The sequence below is a fragment of the Suricata suricatta genome, chromosome 9, assembly GCF_006229205.1.
Source record: "Suricata suricatta isolate VVHF042 chromosome 9, meerkat_22Aug2017_6uvM2_HiC, whole genome shotgun sequence".
In the NCBI taxonomy this organism is placed as follows: Eukaryota; Metazoa; Chordata; class Mammalia; order Carnivora; family Herpestidae; genus Suricata; species Suricata suricatta.
In genome coordinates, this window is record NC_043708.1 from 138,114,624 (window position 1) to 138,125,190 (window position 10,567).

The window sequence follows — 10,567 nt, forward strand, 5'->3', positions numbered from 1 at the left end:
ATTTAAAATAATTTTTAAAAATCCCACATGAATGCAGGTACTGATTCATCCCGTACCATCCTGGCACATTGGCTCACTCCCTGGCCCCGCCCTGACAGCTCATCCCGGGAAGGGTCAAGTTGGGAATTCGATTTCAGCCTTGACATTATGTTGGGTTGAAGGGGACAGAGCAGAAAGGCTATGGACGGCAGGAAGGGAATAGACAATTTTTAAATGAGGACGGGCAAGGACTTCTGCCAGAGGAGAGGAAGACACGAACGGGCCCACACAGCTTTCAGAAAAAGTGATTCTCGATTTTAGCCGCAGCAAAACTCAGTTGTGTTCTCCCCCCACGTCTCTGCTGACGGCCTTCTCCACCTTACGGCCATTTGCAGACCATTTGAAGTCCACTCCATAACTGTTCTCGTGCTAAGCTTCCTTTATGCAGAAAAGCGATAATGCAGTTAGGATGCTTTCAAAAGCCCCGGGGAAATTAATTTGTTTACAGGATGGTGTTTCATCGGGTGGTGAAGCCAGCGAGGAGCAGCCGCCCGAAGCCGCTGAGCAGAGTCACCAGGCGGGCGGCGTGGGCAGGGCCCCCAGGAGCCCCCGCAAGAGGACCGGGCTCTCTGTTTGCAGCCGCGGCCGCCCAGACACAGGTGACAGTCCACTCTCCGGAGTGTGAGGGTCGTCCTCAGACCTCCCACCGCGGGGCTCCTCCCGGTCACGCTCGCCCCGCTCTCTGCTCCGGAAGAGCAGGCTGAAGTCGAATTCCCAGTCAGTCCCTGCCTTTCCCTGCCTGCGTCCTCGTGAAGCTTCTCTCTCTGGTTTGCAGCCCCCCGCGTGGTTTCCGGGCCCTCGGTGCTATTCCCTCTCCCTGAGCGTTATTACTCTGAAGCGAATCGGGACGGCTTTGAGTGGAAGGCGCCGGGGATAACGCGCAGGTGCACCGAGGGGAGGTGCGGCCCCACCCGCGGGAGCGCGCCGGACAGGAAGTCCCCACGTGACAGCACTAATGGCACTTGGATTCCTCCATCACGTCTGCCAAGCCTGCATCATCACAGTTTCCAGATTAGCTGTTACAAACTTAGTAAGACCCCATCGTAATTAGTGATAGTTTGTCTTCCTTTTTAACCCCGGGGAAAATACCACTTAACGGACTTCTCTCCTGCCGTGGGGCTGGGACCACACGCTCGGTGACACAGTGCCGCTCGCCCCACAGCCAGCCCGCCTCCCCGGGGCCTCGGGAAGGAATCCCTGGGTCTCTGGACCTCGGCAGGCCTGTTTCTCCCCACGGTCGATGGCGTGCAAGCACGCGGTCAGATCCCGGATGGGCCACCGGCCCTGCTCAGGCCTGTGGCTGTGGGGAGGAGGAAGGCAGTTTTTAAGTTTTATTTGTATTTACGGCTGTATTGAAGCGTGCACAGACCATGTCTACTGCCTACTTCATAAAAAGCTTTGCAATGTACCTTCTTTGCAAACTCTTCACTTGAGTCGAGTCAGTTATGAAATAAACAATTTCGAGACTGTTCTAATCACGCTTTCATGCGGAACTTACAGTAAGGTTAACGATAGCGGTGATACTGTCGTAGCACTTGTTCACACAAAATCACTAAGCTCGAGTTCCAGCCGCGCTTTCACAGTGAGGTTGAAATCACAACATGATTTGGGGCGCCTGGGGGGCTCAGTCAGCTAAGCGTCGGACTTCGGCTCAGGTCATGATCTCACGGTTCGTGGGTTTGAGCTCCGTATTGGGCTCTGTGCTGACAGCTAGCTCAGAGCCTGGAGCTGCTTCGGATTCTGTACCCCTCTCTCTCTGCCCCTCCCCTGCTCACGCTCTGTCTCTCTCTGTCTCTCAGAAATAAATAGACATTAAAAAAGAACAGAATTCACATGTGAATACTGCTTCCGGGCACCCATGGGCAAAATTGAAGTCTCCTCATTCAAAAATCAACAGACATGGAGGTGGGCCTACGAAAGTATGCTTACACCTCACAGAAGGACATAGAGCAGTAAAAAAAAGAAGTGGGAAGCGAGGGGCTTTTCATTTTTTAAGTCTGTCTTGGGGAAAGTCAAGAAAATGTGAAGGGAGAGATTGCTATGCACTTTCAGGAGGAGGATTTTCAAGGTCGTTGTAAAGCAAACGAGAATATGTCAGCAAGATGAAAAGGGATGTCCGTGAAATTGAAGGGGGAAAGAATGAAGATCATTTCCTTTGAAGAGAGGATTTAAGAAGACCGCACGTAGACCGGAGCGGGAGCACGGTAAGCCTCGGGGCTGGGCCGCAGGTCCCCGGGCGGCGAGGACGCTCGGGCCCAGCCCTGCTCTGCTCTGTTCGCTCAGCCCAGCCCCAGAGGCTCCGGGGACTTCCGCCGCTGACTGATGCCCAGGCTCTCTGCAGGGGCGTGGAGGGAGAGGCTCCCAGGAGGCTGCCCCTCCCAGCTCTGCTGGGCTTTCTCCAGGCCCCCGAAAATCCAGGTAAATACAATCTCAAACTCATTAGAGAAAAGACGCAGCTAACTTCTAAGTGGTCGCTTGACCAGGAGCGCATTCCAGTTCCGGAGAAGGTTCGATTGCCTTTCCATTTCCAAGGACGGCGGCTGCATTTCGGTGTGGTCCTGCCTAAAACGCATTCTGTCCTTGCCAGGCAGCGCAGGGCGGCCCCGTAATTTGTGTCTCACCGGCATCCCATCAGGGTGACCAGCCCCCCTCCCCTGTGACAGGGTCCTGCAGGCTGGTGACAGCCCCCGTTGCTTGCTGCAGGCACGACTGTGGGTGAGCGCTGTGCGCGTGGCCCCCGTGGTAACCTCGGGGTGTGCGCTCAGCTTCACACTGCGTGCAGCGGATGACTTCACGGGCGCTCTCCCCCACCACGCACACACATGTCGGCAGCTCCGGCTTACTCAGAACGCTGCAGCCCATCTTTCCCTGGGCATCGACCCTGAATGACGCCTCGCAGACCCAAACAGTATTTCTAGACTTCACACAAAAGGCTTTCGAGTCACTAAAACAATATCAAGGGCATGAAAATATGTCTCAAAACTGGAAAAGTCTCTCTTGTAAAATGCAAAGGTAAGAACTTGATGCCCTCAGGAAGGGGGGTGGCATCGCCCGTGGGGACTCCCCGCGTTCCCCGCTGAGGCGGGCTTGGGGTGCGATGTCCCAGAACAGAATTCACTAAGCAGGGGACAGTTGTTTAATCGATGACATAGGTTATGAGTGTTCTTGTTCCTGTAAGCTGAGCCATCTGATGGTTTCTGGTCAGACCTCCTGGGATGTGTAACAGTATTACTATAATTATTATTATTTGACGAAGGGGATCTGTCTGTTCTACAAATAGACTTTCTCTTGCTCCTTCTGTTCCTTCCCCACCACCCAGATCCTGGAAGCGGCTGGTCTGGAAATAGTGGTTTTAGCTCATTTTGACACTGGATCCGTTCTGATTTTTAAGTGCACCACTTGTGACCATCTCGGGGACATTTAGTCACGCAGCCTAGGGACACACGCTGGCCTGAGCTAACATCACCCGGAGCACTGGAAGCCTCTAATCAAATTGTCGGAGGAAGCGCAGTGCGTGCGGCGTAAGTGACCCCTCGTGTTCGGACAGCACCCCCCACCCAACCCCGTCTGCTGGCCTGGGGCTGGCGAGGCTTCGGGAATGGAATCGGGGCCCCAGGGCCGGGCGCGGGAGCCGCACTGACGGCCGCACCGGGGACTCGTTGCCAGAATGACACCAGGCGACTTCAAAATGATTTTTTAAAAATCAGACCAAGGAAACCACTAAAGACCACAGGCAAAGATGACCACATTAGAAACTCATTTAACAATTAAAAAAAAAACATTAGGGGTGCTAATGCCTGGGAGCTCAGTTGGTTAAGCGGCCAGCTTCGGCTCAGGTCATGATCTCATGGTTCATGGGTTCGAGCCCCATGTCGGACTCTGTGCTGACAGCTCAGAGCCTGGAGCTGCTTCAGATTCCGTGTTTCCCTCTCTCTCTCTGCCCTCCCCTGCTCATGTTCTGTCTCTCTCGCAAAAAAATAAATAAGCATTTTAAAATGTTTAAAAAAACACAAAAAAAGGAAGTGAATTTTTTTAAGGATATTCTCTTTAATCCAGTCATTTCACTTCTGGAAAACTAATTCTTTTTTTTAATGTTTATTTATTTATTTTTGAGAGAGAGAGAGAATCACAGGCAGGCAGGGGCAGAGAGAGGGAGAGAGAGGATCCCAACCAGGCTCCACACTGTCAGCCAGAGCCGAACACAGGGTCGAACTCACACACCACGAGATCATGACCTGAGCTGAAATCAAGAGTCAACAGTTTAACCAACTGAGCTGCCCAGGTGCCTCTTGAAAACTGATTCTAAAGAAGTGATGCAAAAACCCAAAAATCATTGAGGACAAAAAATGCACTTGGAGGACCAAAATGGATGCCTGAGAAATGGGGCAAATTTTGAATATTTCATGTTCTAGATAGAACATTCCACTAAACAGTGATGGAACATGTCCCAAGAAAGTTGAAAAGTAACATGGAAATTGCTTTAGGTATAAAAGTGATGGAAACATCGAGAAATGCATGTATACAGTAAAAATCGAAAACTATAGGGCGCCTGGGTGACTCAGTCAGTTGAACGTTTGGCTCAGGTCATGATCTCACGGTTTATGGGTTGGAGCCCTGCATCGGGCTCTGTGCTGACAGCTCAGAGCCTGGAGCTGCTTTGGATTCTGGGTCTCCCTCTCTCTCTGCCCCTCCCGTGCTCGTGCTGTCTCTCTCTGTCTCTCAAAAATAAATTAAAAAAACATTTAAAAAAATTAAAAGAAATCAAAACTATATAAATACAAAGAAAAATAGACACTTGGTAAAAAGCTAGAAGTGCTGACCCTTACCACTAAGCAATACTCCTCTAGGCTTTTTTTTATTTTTTATTTCCCTACTCTTTCCTTTTTTTTAATGATGATACATTACTTTCTTTTTTTTAATGTTTATGTATTTTGAGAGAGAGGGAGAGACAGCACAAGCAGGGGAGGGGCAGAGAAAGTGGACAGCCCAGAGCCTGACTCGGGGCTCAAACTCACGAACCGTGAGATCATGTCCTGAGCTGAAGTCGGACGCTCAACAAACCGAGCGACCCAGGCGCTCCAAGAAATAATCGAATTATACTCACTAATTTGTCCATTTGGCAAACACAGATTTTATGTAGTGTTCCTAGACGGCAGGCCACGTGGCCTCGGGCAAATTCGAAGACAGGTGATCCGGTCTCACAGACCCCCCAGTCGGGCTCCGGCACCAGTTTCTCCGCACTCACCTGCCCGGGGCTCTGGGTCCCCACACCTGAGAGGCCCTGCTGCTCGGGCCTGGGCCAGGCTCGGGCTGCCCCGGGCTGTCCAGCCTGCGGCACGCTGTCAGCGCGAAGTAATTGGCTAATGGGTCAACCGAGGAAGGAAGGAGGGAATGAGGGCCCTTTCCTAAGCCCCGCCCCCCGAGCTGCCGACTCGCTTCCTCCCGCCCCGTTGCGGGTGCGCGCCCCGTGGTTTCTCCCCCTGCACCCTGAGTCCCCAGCGCAAGGGGTCCTTTGTGTTCGGCGCCGCCCCTCGCCGCCCGGTGAGCGCAGCCGCAGACCGGCCGTTCTGTCTGTGCTCTAAGTAGAAAGTAGAGTTTGATGCGGTGAGATAGGAAAGCCCTGGATTCGGGGACACATCCTTTGGCGGCGAGTCCTAGTGAATGGCTGGAACGGGGAGCCTGCACGTGACGCGGGAGCTGATGACACCGTGCAGCCTCCGGAAAGGGGACAAAAGCTACCCGTCTTCACAGCAGTGGGTGATCTGTGTTCAGAGTGTCGGTGTGAGCATCCACACTCTCCAACTCTTCCTTTCTTTTTTTTCCTATTTTATTTTTTAATATTTATTTAGTTTTGAGAGAGAGAGAGAGACAGAGCATGAATAGGGAGGAGTAGAGAGAGAGGGAGACACAGAATTGGAAGCAGCTCCAGGCTCCGAGCTGTCAGCACAGAGCCCGATGCGGGGGACTCGAGGCTCGAACCCACGACCCGTGAGATCATGACCTGAGCTGAAGTCGGTCGCTCAACCAACTGAGCCACCCGGGCGCCCCTCCAATTCCTACTTTCTTGTTATGAAACGCTGTGGAGCCTTACACACTCTGCACCCCGCATTATCATGCTGGTTAGTGCGGCCACACTTAGCAAATGTGAAATATAAGAATGTTAATTTGATGATTATTAGCATCACACTGAAATATTTGTGGGCAACCTTCCTGAAACGCACTTGTAAATGGTGTTGGGGGGAAAGTCCACAGAAAGAAAGCAAATGTTAGCGACTGGTGAGTCCGTGTTGGGGGCTGGTAATGTCCGTGCTGCTGTTCTATCGACATTTCTGCAGAAATGACTTTTCTCAAAGTGGAGAAAAATATAGAAAACAAAGAAGTTGTTAGGACTCTGCCTCTCCCGGAGGCTGTTGTGTGAACACAGGCAAGCTTCTTACGCCAAGCCTCTTTCTTTTTCTTTTTTAAATGTTTATTTATTTTTGAGAGGCAGAGCACAAGCAGGGGAGGGGCAGAGAGAGGGAGACACAGAATCTAAAGCAGGTTCCAGGCTCCGAGCTGTCAGCACAGAGCCCGACGCGGGGCTCGAACCCACGAACCGTGCGATCATGACTGAGCCGAAGCCGGACGCTCTGCTGACTGGGCCCCCAGGCGCCCCCCAAGCCTCTTTCTTGCGAGGTGACAACCACAAGCTGGACTCAGCGCCTTGCCTTCTCCCTCAGTGCCATGTCACCACCGGCACGGGAACAGAGCTACCTCGCTTCGCAGACCGCCGAGCCCCGTCTGGGCGCGAGGGGTCACAGATGGGCTGACTGGGGGGCCCCTAACCATCCCCGGTTGAGCCCGGCCCAGCCTCCCCCCTCTGTCTGCCCGGACGGCAGCCAATCGGCGCGTCACGCACGCCCAGCTGGCCTCCTGGCCAAGTAGCAGCTGCACACCCGCATCCTGCTCCCGGGAGCCCGGAGGCAGGGCAACGGGGCTCCGTTCCCAGACCTCCGTGGAGCAGAGACCCCCTGCCTCCCTGGGACCCTGCCGGCCCCGAGGGCTCGCCGGCCGCAGCTGAGCCCCCATGAAGTCCTCCAAGGCGTCTCAGCGCTACAGAAGCATCCGGAGAAACACGAGCCAGCACTGCCCCTACCAGGAGTCCCTGCTGCTCAGGTGAGTGGGTCCCCTCTGCCCGCAGGGAGGGGGAAGCAGGTGCATGGAGGAAGGGAAGCCCGAGCCAGCTGAGCCTGGCCTGCCCTGGCCAGCCCACGGAGACCCCACTCTGTGCCCCTGTCCTCAGCACGAGCTCATGAACTCCCTTCTCTGGGCTTCCGCACACCCGGCTCAGCAACCCAGAGGGGCTGGCTGTATCCGCTCATTGACGGGGGGCCCGGAGCTAATGTACCCCGACCCGGCTGCACCCCCAGGCATGCATCCTCTGCTTTCCGTCTGTTTACTCGTTCGCGATGTCAGGAGAGAGCAGATAAGACATCCATCATGATAAATGAGGTGGCTGTTGGAGCAGCTTTGGGCCAGGGGGACGTGGGGAGTGCTGTTTGAGTCTGTTAAATATTCATAAGGGTATATTAAAACCTCCATCAGTTTGTGAAATATTCATAAAGGTATATTTAAAAAACCTCCCCCAGTTTGGAGGAATTGAAGAAAATTCTCCTCTAAGTCAAAGCCATCTGAATTTGAGAAAAGCAACGGAATTATTTTCCTTCACCTTTAAGTGCACCGTTGGTCAAGTAGCCACAGCAGATTACTCGTAGCTCCTCCCAAAAAGTCACATCGGATTTAGCATCATCATTGTTACCGGGAATAAATGTTGCTACACCTTGAAAAATTGTTCCCCTCCAGGGTCACCGTCCCCTGAAAGACTGGCCCACGCAGATCTGCTCGGCTAACGCTTGCTTTGTGAAATCGCCGTCCGTCCTGCCTCAGTTTTAAAGAACAGAGGCAGGAATGCAGGAGGGTCTCTGGGTGACAGGGTTGGGTTTTTCTTTATTTTACCCCCAAAGTTGAGGGACAAGGAGGAGCCCCGTCTTTACAATTAGCTGATTATTTCGATCAGCCTGAAGTAGACGTTGTTTTGCCAACAAGGATGGTGCTATTCAGGAATTGTTCATAAGCACCCTCTTGTCTCTTGGTGTGGGTGTTCTGATAATATATTTCACGCTGAGAAACTCTTTTCTTTTACCGAGCCACCAAAGCCACAGGCTCTAATACATGTATTTCAGTGGCTGCCAAGATTGCCACATTCTCTCGCTGCCTCCCTGGGTCCCTCCCCTCCACACAGAGCAACTTCATAGGCATGACCTTGGGGCAGCAAGATGCTGGACGTGCCCCGGGCAAGATCTTTGCTGGAAGCAATTCTACTAATCAGATTTCCTCCTTAATGTCCTGATCCATTCAGCAAGTTGGATGACAGCTTTAATGCTGATGAAACAGGGGACAGCAATGATCCAGAACAAATCTTCCAGAATATTCAGTTCCAGAAAGACCTCATGGCAAATATTCGCTGCAGACCCTGGACCATGAGGCAGAAGCTGGGCGCACTGAGGTAAGGGGTCCCCTTATCATTACTGATTACTGTGAGGGTGTTGTCTACGGAGCCGCCCGGTCCTGCCCAAAGGGGTGAACGCCGAGACCCACTTGACCGTGGTGACTGGGCGTCCCAGATCTGACTCCGGGAAGTCGCAGGCGCCTCCAGGGGCCAGGGTCTGTGTGTGTGTGTGTGTGTGAGTGTGTGTGTGTGTGCACTGCTGGAGGATTTGTGGTTTTCTACCTCCCTCTCGAGCGCTAGATCTTAGCATCGTGTCTAGAGGTGAACAAAATAGCCAGACTCAGTGGAGACAAGTCTACACGCCGGAATGAAAATAGACATGAATTCACCTGCTTGGCCTTTACTCCCATTGTGGGGGAAACCACATTCTACTATGAAACTCAGAGTTCCACTGGAGAGTCTGTTTGGATCATAAATGAACAGCTAACGAGTCCAGGACACTTTGCCTGGATTCAAACACCACCTCTAGCAACAGTCAGCCATTCGATTTGTCTGCCTCTCTTAATGTCTCTACCACGTTTCCTTCTTTCGAGTTGGCATGCTGGCGGAGAAGAGCACCTGCCTCTTGCTTCCACAGACTGTGCGCCGTGAGGCCAGCAGGGAGTCTGTTGAAGATCCGCAGCCCTGGCTGCCGTAGGCCTAGCGAGTCAGAAAGCACGGATTCTCCAGAGCCGTGACACCGGCGTTTTCTGTCCAGGAAGCAGCTCTGTTCCTGCCGGCATCGCTCAGGGGGTTCGTACCCAAAGAACAGAGTCCCAAATGCCACGTGGTGTCTTTTTTTATATACTTCCTACTTCTTTGTCTCCCGCGTGTGGTCACACGCATCACGCAGTCTGAGTAGGCGGTCTCCTGTTACAAGGTCGTAGGGACGTTGTCACGGACGCACAGGGCCAGGTTGCCTGTGGTTTTGCTCCTCATGGAGGGGACCCCACCACAGTGGGTCCAGTATTTCTAACGTGCATTCGGGCAGATTCCTTCACATACTCAAGTTTGAGATCTGCTGACGGCCTTTCCGGGGTTAACCAAGGTGACCCGTGCGAGCCATTCGCGCTGCCTCTGTCCCCGGCAGTCACGCCCCGGCAGTGAGGACTGATTGATGAGGCCTATGTCCGGGACAGAGGGGGTTAATTGAATGGCTGTAATGAGCTCACTGGACCGCCAGGTGGACCTTCCCGGAGAAACAGACAGTGGCCCTGGTCAGCAGGGGCCCTGCGTGGACAGGATGGGAGGCTTCTCCGTGCCCCTTTCCAGATGCCAAGCACAGAGCCCTTCCTCCCTTGCATCTACCACTATGAGGCTTCGCATTTCTTTCCCGTCACATCATGCTGTGGTCAGATTTCCACCTCAGGCATGCTCTTCCTGTCTGGCCCAAGACGCAGCTGCTGTCGGGCGGCGGGAGCAGACGGCCAAGGTCTCCTGCGGCCTCCCGTCTCAGCGGCTTCTGGCCAACCCTCCAGTCCGTTATCGGCTCTCACCACTTCTGCTTCTTTGAGGGAGGCTGGCATTTTCAGAGAGAAGACTGACACTCAGAGACGTCAAGTGCTTACCCTAGGACACACAGCCTCCGAGCCCGGAGCTGAGCTTTGAACCTGGGCTCTCTGACCCTACGCCAATGTTCTACTGAAACTGAGCAACTTTGCCAAAGGAGTCATTGGAGCGATTCATCCAAACGCAGGAAGAGAGAGAAAGAAAGGAGGAAGGGAAGAATGAAGGAAGGAAGGAAAGATAGAAGGAAAGATGGGAGGAAGGAAGGTAGAAGGAGGAGGAGAAAGAATGAAAGAGAGAGAGAAAGAAGAGAGGAAGGGAGGAAGGAAACAAAAGAAAAAGTCATGTGTTGTATCACAATGTTTTGAGTTTATTTATTTATTTTGAGAGAGAGAGAAAGAGAGGGGGCAAAGGGTCAGAGAGAGAGAACCCCAAGCAGGCTCCCCAGTCAGCACAGAGCCTAAGGTGGGGCTCGAACTCAGGAACTGTGAGATC

General features: G+C 53.1%; 1 protein-coding gene across 1 annotated transcript in view; it reads left to right on the plus strand.

Moving 5' to 3' along the window:
- Positions 1-7,105: 7,105 nt before the first annotated feature.
- TMC3 (transmembrane channel like 3) overlaps positions 7,106-10,567 on the plus strand; it is a 35,447-nt gene continuing 31,985 nt past the window's right edge. Inside the window, 2 exon segments of the mRNA XM_029951974.1 lie at positions 7,106-7,194; positions 8,438-8,584. Coding sequence (XP_029807834.1) covers positions 7,106-7,194; positions 8,438-8,584 — 236 coding nt within the window.